The sequence below is a fragment of the Megascapheus bottae genome, chromosome 6, assembly GCF_031878675.1.
Source record: "Megascapheus bottae isolate mThoBot1 chromosome 6, mThoBot2.hap1, whole genome shotgun sequence".
Classification (NCBI taxonomy): domain Eukaryota; kingdom Metazoa; phylum Chordata; class Mammalia; order Rodentia; family Geomyidae; genus Megascapheus; species Megascapheus bottae.
Genome location: NC_143514.1, coordinates 40,690,078 through 40,708,175, shown reverse-complemented (window position 1 = coordinate 40,708,175; position 18,098 = coordinate 40,690,078). Strand labels below are relative to the sequence as shown.

Sequence of the window (18,098 nt, the reverse complement as noted above, 5' to 3'; positions counted from 1 at the left end):
CGAGGGATGGCTCTAGGAGCTGGGGGCGTGGCTAGGAACCAGGGGGGCGGGGTTCCGCGTAGAGGGGCTGGAAAGGGGAAACGACACCAGCGAGGCTCTGAGTGGCAGGGATCTGGACCAGTAGAGGCGGGGACCTGCGTGGCCGAGAATCTACGCCAGCATGGGCAGGGCTCCGCGGTCTGGGGGCGGGGCTCCGCGGTCTGGGGGCGGGGCTCTGTCTGGCAGGAGGCGGGCCCTGCGTGGCGGAGTCTGGCTCCGCGGGGCGTGGACCTGACCTGGGCGGGGTACTGGGGGCGGGGAGGTGGGACCAGGGTGGTGGGAGGAAGCCGGAAGCAGCGGCAAGCGGCCCCAGCTCCAGAGGCATGGCGGGCGTTAAAGGTACATCCTCGACCCCCCGGTTCGGTGGTGGTCGTGGGGCGGGGTCAGTCCCCAGCTCATTTCCCAGCCTGGCCTGCAGCTGCGCCTTCCTTCCGCGCGCCGCGGGGAACCCCGCCACCCTTCCCGTCTCCCCGGGCACCGCTCCGCTCGCCTCTTTAGAGTGGGTGGAGGGGGGTCTCGGGGTGATCTCCGCGCTGCGTGCTGGAGTCTCCGGCTTCCGGCGCTCTCCTAGAGGCTTGCAGACCCGGGGCGGAGGCCTGGCCGCTAGGCGCTGTCTTCCGGGGGACCTGGGTTCGTCTTGAAACTACTCCCTTCCCCCGCTTTGCCTCAGTTTCCCCAGATTGCCCCCCGAGCATTGTAGAGTTTTTTAAGGAGGGGGTCTGCTTCCTCACACGCCTATCCCAACGGCGCTCTTCCCGCTTCCTGTCCCTCCTCAGTTTCCTTTTACTTACAAAGGAGCCTTTGTCTCCAGTGCTGGACAAGAGAAACTTAATTCTCTTGTTCCTAATGACTTTTTCAACGGGGCAGAGTTGGCTGGTGTTAATGGAAAATACCCAGAAATAATGTAATTCTTGCAATCTTGGCGCCTAGTTTAGGTGGGATTTTAACATGGGCTTTATTCAGTGATTTCTAGTCCCCATCTGAACAGACAAGAAAGTAGAGGATGTGCAATATTGTGTTTTTGAATGGGGCAGTTTAATAAAAGGGGGAACTGCAAACATCACTTCCCTTCTTTCTCTGTGTGCTGTCAGAGAAGTGAATGTCTGAAGGGGGAAAGAGAAGGCTTCCTTGAGAAGGAAACGATTCCATGTTTGATCTTGCAAATGGACTGGCATAACTTGTTTCTGAGTTGGAGTTTCTATCCTTGACATTGGTGCAGAGATCTTCCCAGTTGATATCTACCGTGAACACTTCTGCAGTGTGTATTGCACGTGTGCCCTTGTGTGTTCGTTATGAGTTTATCTGTGTGAGCCGTTAGCAACAGATACACTTTATCATTATTTCTGGCTGACTTTTTGTATTCAGTATCAACTGAGTAAACGTGGCTTATTTGGACAGTGTCCAGTGTAGAATATATCCATTTGAATCCAATGTCCAAAACATAGTATCTACCTAATACATAGAATTTATAGGGACCAGAAACTAGCAAAGAGTATGTGTTAGAAAGTATGAGGTAGTAGGAAGGAAGTGAAAAAAGACACTAATGGTAGAAAGCATCTTTTAGGTAATTCAACTTTTATTGAGGACTTGTATGTTGGAGAACTGGAGTTAAAAAGAATGGAATTGACTGCTGACAGCTTCAAAGAATTACATTACTGTGTAAGTGAATGAGATATGCCTAGATGCAGTGGAAGCACAAAAGTGTGGTGGATTGAGTCATGTTCCCCCCAAAGGTATGTTTATGTTCTAACTCCCTACCACCTGTGAACTTGACTTTCCTGGAAAGACACCCTATTGTAGACCCTATTAAGAAATGGAGTCAAGCTAAGATCATGCTTGCTTTGAGTAGGCTATGATTCAGTGACTGGTGTCCTTGAAAGAAGAGGGAAATTGGAATCTGAAGACCTAACAGAATAAATACTAGAACAGAAAGTGTTGTGATGCAGCTGCAAACCAAGTGGCACCAATTGTTGGCAACATCAGATTGCCGTCAGAGAGAGAGCATGGCTCTCTGATAGCTTCATTTCAAGTATGTTGTTTTCAAAGAACAATATTTGAACTGAATCTAAAGGGAACCATGAGGTGTCATCTGGTAAGGGCAGAGAATATTCCAGATCGAGAGTGGCTACTGGGTGGACATGAAAGAACACACCTTGTCTTGAAATTTCTGGAAAGAAATTTCTGGAAAGATATAATAGTTAATATGAATGTATTATATACCTATATATTCCCTTTCCCTGTCTTTCCTCTCTGTTTTCCTGTTCCCCCCTCCCTTTCTCCTCTAAACTCCCAGAAAGAACAAGGTATGTACTTCAATATCAGTGTCTACTGTGTCAGGATGGATAGGAAGAGGCACAGATGACTGCAGCCAGATGATTAGATTCTGTACTGGAGAAGTCTCAGGTCTGGTGATAGAGTCATGTGGACTTGCTGATTCACTGCAAGACAGAGCGCAGCTTTGGTGCAAGTTCTGTAAGATAGGCTTTTCAGAAAGATAGAAAAGTGTGTGCTTGGGAGCAGTGGCTAGGAGGATGGTGGTTTGCTTTATCATATGTTGAGTTTGAAGTTCTTATTGGGTTATTAGCTGTCTTGGCAGAGTGGGGCACATTGAAAGTGGAAATACAGGCCTAGTTCGTGGAGCCTCAAATGTGGCTGGGACCTGTTAGGAAAAGCTCATCTAATAAATGGAAATATATGTATATATATGAATATATATATTTGCACATATATGTGAATATATGTAATTATATGAATATATATCAATGTGTGAATATTTTTTCCATCAAAAAGTAGAATGAGCTGGGTGCTGGTGGCTCACCTGTGTCATCTTAGCTACCTAGGTGGTTGAGATCTATGGATTGTGGTTCAGAGCCAGCCTAGGCAGTAAAGTCCATGGGACTCTTATTTCCAATTAATTACCAAAAAGCCAGAAATGAGGCTCTGGCTCAAAGTGCACTAGCCTTGAGCACAAAAGCCAGAAACTCGCTAGGCCCACAGTTTAAGCCCCAGGACTATCTCTCACATATATACACACACACAAAAAAATTAGAATTGATGGCCTTTCCTGTTCTGTAGTATCTGGATACATCTTGATGTTTCCTGAAAAGCCTCTTGGCATCTTCCTATAAAACAATATCTTGTATCTTCTTGAAGTAAAAGGAAGCAATAAAAAATTCATTGATCAAAATTATTCTGCATTTTTTTCAATAGAATATAGTGTCACTTGCTTTTGGCATATATATATACACATATGTATATATATGTATATATATGTGTGTGTGTGTATATATATATATATTTGTTTTGCCAGTCCAGAGCTTGATCTCAGGGCCTGAGCACTCTCCTTGGACTTTCTCAAGGCTAGAGCTCTACCACTTGAGCCTCAGCATCACTTCCAGCTTTTTTCTATTTATGTGGCACCAAGAAATTGAACCTGGGTCTTCATGCAGGCTAGGCAAGCACTCTACCACTAGGCCAAACTCCCGGCCTGCTTTATATTTTTTAAATAAATGAATCTAAAAATCTAAACTAGAAACTTGCATCAGTGAATGTTTATTCTCTCACTAACCTCCCATTGACTCAATAACATGGGGCCATTATTCCTGTTTCATAGGTGAGAGACTAGGTTGAGAGAGATCCGACTTTTTCCTAAGGTCATGTGGACAATAAAGTTATTTGAATCCATGTGTGTTTACTAAGCTGGTATTCTGTAGATCACTCGGCTGTGTGGCAAAGGGTTATCTACCCAACCTACATTCCTACCCACTTAGAGAGGCAGATCCAATAGATGTAGGGAGTCGATGTCAGTGGATACCAGTTGGGAACTGTTTCCTATGAGGATATGAAAGCAGTGTTGAAGTAAGAGAGGCAAAGTGATCGAAGATCTTTCTGAGGAGGTTAGTTTGAGGTGATATTTAGGGAAAGAGAATTTCTAACATTTTAGAAACTGGTAGAGAATAATGACCTGCCTCAGTTGCTCCTAAGTTTCTTCTCACTAGAGTTGGCTGTCCTGTGGCAGATACAGAGGGAACTCCCATCGCCAGTGTGGGAAGGCACTGGAGTTACAAGTGGACCTTTGTCCACCTTTGATTTTTACAGGGGTAGACACAGATGGTTGTAACCAGATGGAGTTACTATCACAACTATACCACAGACTGGGTGGCCTAATGTCAGTTTTGGAGTCACAGTTTTGGAGGTTGGGAAGTCCAAGGTGGAGGCCCAGGTGGATCTGGTATCAGGTGAGGGCCTCTTCCCTTTGCAGACAGCTCCCTTCCTTATGGTTGAGGGGTGATAGACACCATGAAAGCCGCCAACATTCCAGTTTCTTTCTCTGCTAAGGATATTGATCGCATCATGGAGGCTTTACCTTCTTACCTCATCTAAATTCAATTGCCTCTGAAGAGCCCTTCCTCAATATAAGGCTTTCAGTGAGTGGATGAGGTATGTACAGACATCCAGTCAAATAGTCGCTTGCTAGTCAAATGGACATTCATTAATGAAATCCACACAGATTTGGGACCTCTGTTTGTTTGTTTTTGGTTGGTCATGGGGCTTGAACTTGGTCTGGGTCCTGACCTTAAGCTCTTTTTCCTCAAGGCTAGTGCTCTACCACTTTGAGCCATAGAGCCACTTCCAATTTTCTGATGGTTAATTGTAGATAAGAGTAGAACAGACTTTCCTGCTCTGGCTGTCTTCTAACTGTGATCCTTAGATCTCAGCCTCTTAAATAGCTAGGGTTGTAGTTATGTGCTTCTGGCTCCCAGCTCCATTTATTCTTTTTGAAGTAGCGTGCGTGCGTGTGTGTGTGTGTGTTTGTGTGTGTGTGGTGTGTGCGCACGTACCAGACTTAGGGCTTGAACTCAGAGCCTGAGTGCTCTTTTTTGAGTTTTAGTTGTTGTTGTTGAAGGCTAGTACTTTCCTCCTTGAACCACAGCTCCACTTCTGGCTTTTTGGTGGTTAATTGGAATTAAGAGTCATAGGCTTACCTGTCTGACTGGCTTTGAACTGTGATCCTCAGATGTCAGTCTCCTGAATAGATGGGATTGAAGGCCTGAGATACCAGCATCTAGCTAGTAAATTGTTTTATTCGGATATATTCACATACTTTAAAATTAGTGGGTTATTTTTAAGTGTAAAATCTTACAGTGTTTGATATTCACAAGGTTGTGCAACTGTCACTACCATCTAACTCCACAAGAACCTGTCATCTCTCTGAGGAGCTGGTATGCTTATGTAGTCATATCCCAGTGTCCCTGGCTGCACTGGCAGCTGATCATCAGGAACCTTTAACCCTTGCTTTTATTTTTATTTATTTTTTATTAAAGAATTTATTAATGTTGATTTTTACATCATATTTAAATGACAAGTTTAACAAACAAGTGTTCAAGAAGGGAATCTCTATTTACAATCACTGGGACTTAGTATTTAGAACTTAATCAAAATTAGGCTAAGGGTTTGTATCATAGAAACATATTAAATTATGAAATAAAACATTATGTCTATAGAGTCATAGGTTTTTATGTGTATATAGTCATGTTTATATTTCCATTACCATGTCCAAAGCATTGGGTATGCAGATATTGAGTCCTCTCTCTTGTACTCTTTGGATTTAATAGCCACATATTAAGGATACCATGTACCTTTTGTTCCTTAGGTCTTGACTTGTCTCACTCAACATGATTCATTCTAGGTTCATCCACTTCCCTGCGAATGCCATTATTTTATCTTGTCTGTTGGCTGTGTAGAATTCCATTGTGTATATATACCACATTTTCTGTATCCATTCATCTGCAATAGGGCATCTGCATTGTTTCCATCATCTGGCTATTATGAATAGTGCATAGATGAACATAGCTGAGCAGGTGTCCTTATAATATCTTGGGTCATGATGTTTAGGATAGATGCCCAGAAGTGGTATGGCGGGATCATAGGGAAGGTCTATTTTCAGTTCTTTAAGAAACCTCCACACTGCTTTCCAGAGTGGCTGAACTAGTCTGCATTCCCACCAGCAGTGTATTAGGGTTCCTTTTTCTCCACAACCCCGCCAGCAACTGTCACTGTCTGAGTTCAAAATCTTGTCCATTTTTGTTGGGGTAAGGTGGTATTTTAGGGTTGTTTTTATTTGCATTTCCTTTATGACCATAGATGCTGAACATTTTTCCCATATGCTTTTCTGCCATTTTAATCTCTTCTTCTGGTCTCTCTTTAGTTCCCTTGCCCATTTAGTGAATGGTTTATTGGGTTTGGGGGGGATTCGTTTCTTGAGTTCCCTGTAGATAGTGGATATTAAGCATTTGTCAGATGTATTATTGGTGAATATCTTTTCCCAGTTGGTTGGCTGTCTCTCTACTTTTGCAACTATGTTTTTATCTGTACAGAAACTTTTTATTTTTAGGTAGTCCCATTTATCGAGTCTCTCTCCAATCTGTTGTGAACCTGGGATTCTGTTCAGGAATCTTTTGCCTGTGCCTATGAGTTCCAGTTCTCTCCTACTTTATCATGTAGCAGTTTCACGGTTTCCGGTCTGATGTTGAGGTCTTTGATCCACTTTGACCTTGCTTTTATTTTTCACAGCTCTTGTGGCATTGTCCTTCAGTGGAGCTATTGGGCTGACCTTTCTTATGCTGGGATGTGCCTTGGAGGATTATGGGTAAGCAGTCATTCCATATTGAGCTACTCTTTTCTTGTGTGGTTGTCACTGAGAGTGTGGGTGTTATAGAGTTTTATGAACTTAACACCAAAATCAATGAGTTAGTGAAGTCTAGATTATGAATCCAGTCCTTTTAGAATCTATGTATTTATACACAAAAAAGATTTAAAAAATATTTTATTCATTTAGTAGGCATCTGTTAAGTTCCTATTCTAGACTAACTGGTGATGTGAGAATAACCCTTTTTTTTCTTTCTTCCTTTTTTTTTTTTCTTTGCCAGTCCTGGGGCTTGAACTCAGGGCCTGAGCACTGTTCTTGGGCTTTTTCCTCAAGGCTAGCACTCTGCCACTTGAGCCACAGCACCATTTCTGTTTTTTTCTGTGTATGTGGTACCGAGGAATTGAACCCAGGTCTTTGTGCATGCTAGGCAAGCACTGTACCACTAGGCTAAACTCCGGGTCCAGAATAACCCTTTCTTTGAGGTGATTATAGCTGTAGTTATGAGCGAGAGACAGACAAGCAGTGCAGCTAATGAGATGGCTGCTGTACTGTGGTGTTGGTAAGTATGTTATATAGTGGGAGCATAGAAAAAAATACCTGAATATATATTGTAGACAGTAGGGGGGGAGGGTGTGCAGCACCAAGACTTGGTGGATAAATGTGTTTCTGCCAGAGATCATTTAATCAACTTTCTATACTCAGCAAGTTACAATAGAAGGGTTGGTTAAGTATGTAGCATTGGTCTTTTGCAGCACTATACTCTTAGTGGAAATTAGATTTTATACTCCAGGCAATAAGACCTGGGGAAATACTTGAATAATGGGTTTGGCCACAAGTGGGATATTCTGGGAAAAAGTGCTGAGATATCAGGCATAATCCTAAGGACTATTGGCATGAATCAAGTAAAATTAAGGCTTATGATGGCATGAATAGAAAAAACAAGTGACATAGATGGCAGAATGAGTTTTGTTCATTGATGTCAGGACTCAACCAGGAGAGTTGGCTTGAACAACTTGTGAGAAGGAGTGTGTAATACCACCTGCAGCTAATTGTTAGGACAATAATGAGTTCAAATCTGCCTAAATCTGTCATCTATCATTGAAACAATCACAAAGTACATTATTTGTTCAGAGCTTTTATAACTATTGCTTCATACTGGCTTTAGGGATATAGCATATTATTATCCTCATTCCTATCCAGGAAAGCCCAGGGCAATGAAAATAATCCAAATCATACAGTAAAAAGTGACAGATATGGAAGTTGAATACACATTCTGATTCTCTTGACCAAAGAGTTTCCCATCATTCCGTGGCACTTTCTAAACCCGGGTGTTTTCACTCTTCATCATATACATAGTTTGTCTCCACAGCTGAGAAAGTCACCTGTGACCATTACTGATAAAGAGAAATTAACTTTCTGTCTTCGTGATGATGATTCAGGATTATCATCGGCATCAGAAGTCAGCAAACTGGCCCCAAAGCCAAATATAGCTTGCAGTCTGTTTTTCTTTTTCTTTCTTTCTTTTTTTTTGCAGTCTGTTTTTCTTATTAAACTCTGACTGGGGCATAGCCACGCTCATGCATGCTTTTGTTGCTTTTGACTACAATGACAGAATTGAGGCAGAGACCTCAGGGCTTATGAAGCCCGAATAGTTACTATTTGGCCCTTTACAGTGAAATTTTGCAGATTTTGGGCCTACATATGTATGAAATAGGGTTATGTTTAATATTCAAATTTTTTCTAAAAATAAGTTGCTTGTACATGAGCAGTCAGTCTCTAAGTTGCATACTGGAAGCTTACTATAAATGGAAGCAAAATCTCTCAGATTGTTTTTTTAGAAAACTGTCACTGTATTCCAGGACGAATTAGAAGTTGTAGCTGTGGGTATGTCTGATGATAGTTGTCTCTTGCCGGCCTCTTACCCTCTTTATATCTCATGGCCTCACTTTAAATTATGGATTCTCTATGAGCCCCTTATAATAATAGTGCTAGGTGATTCCTGAAACATACTAGTTTAAAATTAGAAATCTAAACTCTGTTTCCATCCTTAGGCATCTGGGTGAGAGGCATTTTTCTTCCTGTTTTTTGGCTATTATCTTGGCCTTCTAGATTTGTAGCTGGAATGGGAAAGAAGTTTCCTACTCATGCTTAGGGGCACTGGTTGACTAACTGATGTGTATTGTCACAGTTTTGTGGTGATATATATATTTCTGTAGTGTGTATTTCTGTAGTGTGTGTTTGTGAAAATGAGTAGAAAGTTCAAGGAATGAGGCATAATAAATGTCTAAATAACGGTATCAAAGATAATTGCTTAGTAAGTATTTATAAAAATGCAACTGGAAACCAGGTAACAATTTCCACTAAATAAGTGAAAAACAGTAAAAGCAGTTTTGTTGTTTTGCATTAGAGTATTTCTGTGATCTATTATAATAAATATTGGATGCACCCCAATTTTTTTTTGCCAGTCCTGGGGCTTGAACTCAAGGCCTACGTACTGTCCTTGGTCTTTCTCAAGGTTAGAGTTCTACCACTTGAGCCACAGTGCCACTTCTGACTTTTTCTGTGTATGTGGTGCTGAGGAAGTGAACCCGGGTCTTTGTGCATGCTAGGCAAACACTCTTAACACTAGGCCACACTCTCCGCACCTAAAATTTTTAGTGAGAATTAAATATTTTCCTGTCTTCCATATTTATCATCTAATTTTTCCTTTTATTTAGCAAGCATAGATGGAGAACATTGTTCTAGGCTTTGGAGATAGGTAGTAACTGACCAAGACAAATCAGATCCCTGTTCTCATTTGCAAGTATATATCAGATAGGAGTTAGAAGGGCTTGACATGCTTGAGAGTAACCGGAGGTATATTAGAATGTACGCTAGGGAAACTACTTTTAGGAAGGTTTGATTGCATGATTTGAAGGGGAAAAGTCATCAAATCAGAGAGCACAGCAAAGGCTCCAAGACAAGTATGAGTTCAGAGTGCGTAAGGAATACAAAGAATGAAGGCTGCTGTATTAACAGGTTAAGAAAATGAAGGAAGTAAGCTAGGTGCTGTGGTTCATGCCTATAATCTCAGCTACTTGAGAGGCAGAGACAAGGAGGGTCATGGTTTGAGGCTATCCTGAGCAGAAGTTAGTAAGATCCTGCCTTAAAGTACCACCTTGGAAAAGGTGGTACAGGCCTGTAATCCCACTTGCATGGGAAAAGTAAGTAGAAGGATCATGGTCTGAGGCTAGCCTAGGCAAAACATGTTGAGAATAGCTAAAGTGGGGGCCATGACTCAAATGGTAGAGTGATGAGTTCAGATCCCAATACCAGATGGGGGCCAGGAGGTAGGGATAGGCAGGTAAGATGGTACTAAATGAATGGAAAAAGTAGTAGAGAGTAGTAAATTGTAGGATTTTATAGATCAGGTCTAGGAATCTGAGTTTTTATTCTAAACTATTGAATGCTTTCAAATACGTATTCAATTAAAAAAAACTTCATCCCTTGGGAAAACAGAGATGACTTACCCAGATTTTGTCCTTAAAGAAGTTGCAGCTCAGGGCAAAACCTAGATACATAAGACGATATAGGATGAGGCTAAATGAAAGGACCTCCAGGATATGGAAACAAGAACTATATGAGTGATTGTTCTTAATGTACTATGTTATTTCTCATCTCTTTTGCTTTCCCTTGGTTATCTCATACTGTTACAATATTTTACTTTGTTATCTGATATATTGTATATATGTTTACTTGTTTGTTTAAAGAGGATAGGGAAAGGGGGAAAACAAGATGAGGGCAGGGGATGGGGGAGGGAAATGGGGACAAAAACATGAGAGAGGGTAGCAATGTTTGTGAAGTAATGTACCTTCTATCTGGTGAATATAATGTAACCCTTCTATTAATTACAATAAAACATATTAAAAAAAGAAATTGCAGTTCATCCAGGCACTGGTGGCTAATACCTATAAGCATAGCACTGAGATTTTGAATTAAAGTTTAGACTTAAATTAATTAAAGACTATGCAGACAAATCCTCTAAACTCTTCTGTACAAATAATCAGCAAAAAAAAGAGAGGCCTTGTTCAAGTGGTAGAATACTAGCCATGAACAAATAAAAACTGAGCAAAAGTGTGGGGCCCACACACTTTGTGGGAATGATTTATTCAGTTCCTTCATGTTCCAGTTCTAGTACTAGCAATAAAGAGAAAAAAGAAATTGCTGCTCAGAGCCTGGGATATAGCAGAGTGGCAGGCCTCTAGCCTAGTGTATATAAGGCCTTAGGTTCAGTCCTCAGTACTTTCAAAACAAAAAGTAAGGAAAAGGAAATTGTTAGCAGCTTATTACTGGGATTTGAACTCAGGGTAGGCTAGACATGTCCTCTGCTATGGAGCCAATCTTCCAACTCTTTTTGTATTGGTGATTTGGAGATAAGGACTGGCATCACAAGTTTAGTTTGCACTTTCTGCTGTAGATGAGATGACACATGTCACTTCCATGACAGCTATTGGTTGAGAAGGACGTTTCCTGAACTCTACATCTGGGCTGACTGCAACTTCTGACCTTCCTGATCTCAGCCCCCTGAGTAGCTGGTGTCCTGCATGTATTATTTCTTTGCTTTTTATTTTTTTTAAGACTAAACAAATCATACATTATATGTCTGAATGAGTCAATAACTTAGAAATCATTGCTTGTCTATTTCTGGTAGAAGCTATTTTACTATTCATAATTTGTTTTAGCTTTTTTGGTCTAAGCATTTAAAACAATAATGTTGAGATGTAACTGTAACTCTTCTGTTTGGGTTTTCTCTGGGTGCTCCTGGCAGTGTTTACTGGCCCTTGTTCGTCCTGCTTTTCCACGTCATATCTCCCATCCCCCATTTCATTGCCAAAAGAACCACATATGATTCGGATGCCACCAGTAGCGCCTGTCGGGAGCTGGCATACTTTTTTACTACTGGAATTGTTGTTTCTGCCTTTGGATTTCCTGTTATTCTTGCTCGCGTGTCTGTGGTAAGTTTTGTTTTCTATTGTTTTGCTCCACTTTCATGTGTTTGTTTCAAAGGCCTCTATCTGGAACCTCAGTTTTATTTTTCTTGCTTAGACTTTATGCTTAAAGCCAGATGTGTTTCCACTTCCTTTCTTTTTCCACTTTAGATCTATCTATAATATTTTAGCTATGTTTTCAGAATGCCTTTTTTGTTTCTCTTAGAACTTTTAGCTCTCACGTTTTCTAGTTTATTCTCTGGGATTGTTCTTAAATCAGCCTTTTAAATCATAGGGCAACCATAGAAACTATATAATAATACTTATCTAGTAAAAAAATGAAAATCATATCAGATTCTTTTGCAAAGGGGATCATGGACTTAATATATAAAATATATTAAGGAATATATCTGTAGCCACTAGAAGATAGGGTAAATAAGATGCCATCCTCACATCTAATACAGAATTTTTCTTCTTGTGCTCAAAACACACATTGTGGGTACAGTTTATTCAGTTCCTAGATGTTGATCGTCTTTCTGACTCTTTGCTTTAATTCTGCCTCCAGAATTCTTTTGTTTTAGTTTAAGGCATGGTAAAGGAAATATGTCCAAATCTTATTTGTTCAATTATTCAAATACTGTTGGAATATTTGTTATTTGTAAATCACTAGGGATAAGAATTAGGCATACAAACTGCCCTGACAGGTAAGTGTACTATAGATTTATGAAATATAGGATTGAAACATGATTAGAATGTTACAAAGACTCCTAAGAAGAGAGAACCTCCAACTATCAAATGATAGGGCCATCTAAGAATAAATTGTGGGTGGGGCAGGAGTGTGGCCTAGTAGTAGAATGCTTACCTAGCATGCAGGAAGCCCTGGGTTTGATTCCTTGGTACCACATACACAGAAAAAGCTGGCAGTCTTGCTGTGGCTCAAGTGGTAGAGCACTAGTCTTGAGAAAGCTGAAGAACAGTACTCAGGCCCTGAGTTTAAGCCCCAGGATTGGCAAGGAAAAAAAAAGAATGAATAGGGTTTTGAATAAGTAGAGAAAGTTCATATAAAGAATGCTACCCATGAAATGCAATGCATGAAATAAAGAATAGTCTAGCTGTAAAGGTTAATAAAACTCAGTGAATTTGAGTCTTGAATATCATGCCACTTTGAGTTTTAGTCAGGTCATGGAAGCTCTGAAGACTATTGAATGCAAACTCTTTTTTTTTTTTTGGCCACTCCTGAGGCTTGAACTCAGAACCTTGGTAATGTTCTCTGTTCTTGGGCTTTCTCAAGGCTAGCACTCTACGACTTGAACCATAGTACCACTTCCGGCTTTTTTCTGTGTATGTGGTACCAAAGAATCAAACCAAGAGCTTCATGCATGCTAGGCAAGCACTCTGCCACTAGGCCAAACTCCTGGCCCTGCAAACTTTTTTCTACTTTTACTTTAGTATTTCTTTTCTTTTCTTTCTTTTCCTTTCTTCTTTCCTTTCCTTTCCTTTCCTTTGTCGTTCCTTCCTTTCTCTTTCTTTCTTTCTTTCTCTCTGCTCTTTACTTCTTTCTTTCGGTCCTTCCTTCCTTTTTTCCTTCCTTCCTTCCTTCTTTCTTGCTTTTTTGCTTTCTTCCACCCCCCCTCCCCCCGCCTACTTCCTTCCTTCTTTCTTTTCTTTCTTCCTTTTGTTCTGGGGCTTGAACTCAGGGCCTATGCACTATCCTTGAGCTTTCTCAAGGCTAGCACTCTACCACTTGAGCCACAGCACCATTTCTGGCTTTTGTGTATGTGGTTCCGAGGAATGGAACCTAGGGCTTAGTGCATGCTAGGCAAACACTCTACCATTAGGTCACCCTTCAGACCCTAGACTAGTATTTCTTAACTGTTGCTGTAAATATTTTATTTTTCTTATGTATGTTTTAGATGTTTTCACTCCTTTCTTTCAGTTAAATTAAAACAAAAAATAGCCACTAGAGGGTACTCTCACTCCCATGGTGCCTCTGTGAAACCCTCTGCCACCACTCGTGAAGGCTGATTTTGAATGCATATTATTATTTAAAAGTTTTCTTGTCTAGAAAAGGAGAAAACAAATCCATAACTCTCATATTCCTGTTTTCTCTGAAAAATTAATGCTTGCAGAATTTTTAGTAGGCAATATGGTAATTGACAATTGGTTGAGAATCTTCCTGCATGTATTTGCCTAAGGCAATTGTTATTGAGAAATATGTCTATTAGGTAAAATGTTAAGGATGATGCTAGATTTAACAAGCATCACAGAAGCAATTAGACTAATCACTGTCCACTGTGTTCTGCCAGTTACATAATTCAGCCTTTTAGCAGCACTGTGCTGTATTTCATTGGTGGTTCCTAATGTAGACAATAAAAGATTTGAAAAGAACACAATATGAAGAAAGTCAGGATTTAATCCTTCTTTTCTTTTGTGTTTCAGATCAAATGGGGAGCCTGTGGCCTTGTGCTGGCAGGCAATGCCGTCATTTTCCTTACAATTCAAGGTTTTTTCCTCGTATTTGGGAGAGGAGATGATTTTAGCTGGGAGCAGTGGTAGCTCTTGATTCTGAGAACAAGCGTTGGATTTCTTAGAATTTGCATTCTTTGTATATGTGTGCACATGTGGCACTTTTCCGACTATTGAATTTAATATGCTGACTTTTTTATACCTTTATATCATGATCATTTTAAGAAAAACTTCCTAAGTAATGAAGTAGTCTTAGTCCAGAGACTAGATCTCTCCATTTACTCGGGTTGAATTATGTCATTTATTTAGCTATTCATATATTCCTGATTCTTTCGGCAAATGTATTAACACAGTCTTGTAGATTGCCACTCACACACAGGGCATTTACCTTTCTGCCTGTGCTGTACTTGGGTAGCAGAAAACACATAGCAGGTTTCTTTATAGTTCAGAATTCAAGGCAGAATTGGCTCTCTCCTCTCTCTGTAGTGTAGATTCTTGCTATTCAAAATATGGTTCACAGACCACAAGAATCAAGGGTCTCATTAAAGCTTATTTGAATAAGTATAAGTAGAGAAGCTTCAACTCAGACCTCATGCATATTGCTGAGATTTCAAGTTCATGCTAATGCATATTTCTTAAAATGTAATCTTATTGTCTGGGTGATTACAGAGGGATTACAGTTACATATGTAAGGTAGTGAGTGCATTTCTTGTTGGACATTGTTACCCCCTCCCATGTTTTTCTTGTACTTTCCTTCTCCCTTCCCCTCCCCCAAGTTTTAGAATTCATTTTCTGCATACTGTCTTGTGTGTATCACCATTACATTGGTTCACCAAGAAATATCTTGCCTAGGCATATGGTGAGGATGCATTCAGACTCCCTTTCATGTTTGTGAATGGTAACATGGCACACGTTCTCAGTAAGGAACAGATGTGCCTGTATATCATCTGAGAGGCAGGGGCTGTCTTACAGAGCCGGGGCAGGGAATGACCAAGTATGACACTGCAAGGTGTGGAAGGCAGTTGGGGTTGGAAGCAGCCCCTACTTTAGTAGGAGGAGTGAAGAACAGGTAGGCCATCCTTTTTCATTTCCCTTTGAAATCTCACACTTCTACCCTTATTAGTATCATCCCATCCCCACTCCTCAGCTGTTCTGCATCATACTTAACTTCCCGATTGTTCTGGCTTCTTCTCAAAGAGATATAGGAGCCAGTTGAACAAGCAGAAGGAAGACTGCTTACTACTTAATTTTATTAAAGTGTTGACGTACTGATCATCTTTACATAAAACTTTATACTGCTTTAAATGAGCCATTGGTAGAACCGTGGCTTCTAACTGTTCATTTGTTTAATGCATATTGATAAAAGGAAACGTGAGTAGAACCACTTGATGAGAATACAACCAAGGCATTTTTAAATGTACATTTTAAGCATTAATATATGCTACTTGATACACATTCAAAACACTTCCACTTTGGGTTTGATCTGAGTAATCAGCACCTTCACGTATTGCTGGGATGCTGGGACCTGGAGGCTAAAGTGAGACTTGGAAGGATGCTGTGCAATGGGACTTGTCTTTTTGTTTTTATCTTGTGCATGATTTTATATCTTCAATGTTGTCTGTATATACGGAATTTTAAAAGTTATTTCTATTGTTTGTATTAACATTTTAAATCATGACACTTGTACTTATTGTATTGTAATAAATTTCACTTTTAACTCTGAAGAGTGTAATCTGGATGGTCTTTATTCTGATGTTTCTTGTGAGCTGTTTTGAGCGATAATCAGCACTGTTACTTTTGAGATATTATTGTGAGGGTCTAGCTGCCTTGTAAAAGCTTCACCTTCCCCCAGGTGACAATAGGGATCTGTTTATGCTGCCTTTTGCACATGTGGCTTAGATGCTTACATGTGTTTCATACAGCCAGAAAGCCTTAATGTAGAAGCTTTGAAGAATTGACTCTTGCTTGTACTTCCAGAGTGATATAAGATTATTTGAAGTAATACATTACTAGATGTCTGTGTCTCAGAGTTATATATTGTAAAGGTCTAAGTATCATTAAAATACTCTTTTCTTTTGGCAGTACTGCTATTCATGAATGTTCAGCACAGAAGCTTTGTCCTAATGATGCTATTTTTCTTTATGAAAAGTTCTTCTTTCCTATATATCATACAGTTGGAAATTCATAGCATATTATACTCATCAGTAAGTACTCTCAAGAAATGGTTCTGTATATTCCAAATCATTGGCTTTTGGAAACACTTTTCCCCATAGCAATGGTTTTGAACTGGTGATTGAGTTCCCAGGCTCAGCATCTAAAGGCCGGCCAGACACTGCACAATCTGTCCTGACATACTAAAGGCATCTTGCCTTTTTTTTTTTTTTTTTTTTTTTTTTTGCCAGTCCCGGGCTTGAGCTCAGAGCCTGAGCACTATCCTTGGACTTTCTCAAGGCTAGAGCTCTACCACTTGAGCCTCAGCACCACTTCCGGCTTTTTTCTATGTATGTGGCCTACCGAGGAATTGAACCCAGGTCTTCGTGCATGCTAGGCAAGCACTCTACCACTAGGCCAAACTCCCAGCCCTCTGCCTGACTTTTGCATCCTAGAAATAGGAATAGTGTGAACCTCTTTGGAAAGACAGTTGAAGTTTCTACCTCTTTTCTCATTTTAATTTGTGTAGTCCCTTCTACCTTCCGCCTAGAGTTTTGTTCAACTGTTCTTCAAACTGGAAGAACTCCCCCCCACCCAGCTGCAAGTTGTTCCTATTGCAACTTCACTCTTTTGCCCCCACTTCCATTCATCAGTTTTCAGAATGCAGCTGATACCATGTGCCTTCTGAACTTGAAATAGTAAATGTTATGCTACCATATGATCCAGAAATTCCATTTGTAGATATATATTCAAGAAAGATGAATTGTATTCATCATGTAATGACTTGTTTCCTGAATGTTTATAGTGGCATTATTCACTATAGCCAAAAAGTAGTAGTTAATGCAAATGCACATCGGCAGATGAATGGGTAATTTTAGCTGTCCATCCAATAGAAAAATTTTCAGCCATAAAAGAGACAGATTACTGATAAATGCTGCAGCGTGGACCACCTTGAAGAAACAGTAAGTGAAAGAGCCAATCAAATTGAGATAGTTGAAATAAGGTGAACACAAAGTATTTATATGTGTGTTTATGGAAGTACCACAATGAAAATATTCGTATTAAATAATATGTGCTAATAAGAAGAAAAAGTTTCATTCACTCATCTCTGAGACTCTGTATATGGAAGATTTCAGGCATATACTCCTAAGTGGAGATTTCTGTTTGTACCTGAGCTACTTCCTATAGAAGGTCTGCTTTTGTTGGGCTTGGGTGCTCCATGCAAGCATGTTTTTTGTTTTTAAAAGCTTTGTTCAAGCTCTCTTAGAGGCTCCAGGTCTTTGAAATAAGAGTCCACCTGCAGACAGATTTTCCAATAAAGACTCCCAATTTGATCTTACAAAATGGCTTCTGGGCCTGGGAGCCTAATGGTAGAGTGCTCCCCTAGCAAGCACAAACTCTGGATTCAATTCCTCGGCATCACATACACAGAAAAAATCCAGAAGTGGTGCTGTGGCTCAAGTGGTACAGTGCTGGTCTTAAAAAAGCCCAAGGACAGTGCCCGGGCCCTGAGTTCAAGCCCCAGGACTGTCAAAAAAAAGTGTGACTTCTCTGTTTTCTCACAACTGAGATACTTTACAACACTACCTTCTATCTCCCCGATTGCTGATTGATTTTACTTCGGTTTTCTTGTCATTGAAGTCTAGGACAGCACAGAGAACTCAGACCTAATATAAAGAGCAAGTTTTCAACCTCCTTACTGATGATTGATTCATTCATCTTTAGTTACAGCTGAGCTACTCATAGCTTCAGATTATATATCTTTGGGACTAGTGGTTTTGACACCTTTGTCTGTTTGGGTGTGGGCAGGTGATTGTGGTTTGCAC

General features: G+C 40.3%; 1 protein-coding gene across 1 annotated transcript; it reads left to right on the top strand.

The window, feature by feature from the left end:
• Nucleotides 1-303: 303 nt before the first annotated feature.
• On the top strand, nt 304-14,794 carry Leprot (leptin receptor overlapping transcript). The gene is made up of 4 exons (XM_090334677.1): nt 304-378; nt 6,613-6,688; nt 11,496-11,682; nt 14,095-14,794. Exons 1-4 carry the CDS (start codon nt 363-365, stop codon nt 14,209-14,211), a joined length of 396 nt encoding a protein of 131 aa, XP_090190803.1. The 5' UTR covers nt 304-362; the 3' UTR covers nt 14,212-14,794.
• The last annotated feature ends 3,304 nt before the right edge of the window (nt 14,795-18,098 follow it).

Bases quoted from the DNA above. Each gene is read 5' to 3' on its own strand.
- Leprot (XM_090334677.1), top strand. The intron at 6,689-11,495 runs GTAAGCAGTCAT...TGCTCCTGGCAG, and splicing joins TGTGCCTTGGAGGATTATGG to TGTTTACTGGCCCTTGTTCG. The intron at 11,683-14,094 runs GTAAGTTTTGTT...TTTGTGTTTCAG, and splicing joins TTCTTGCTCGCGTGTCTGTG to ATCAAATGGGGAGCCTGTGG.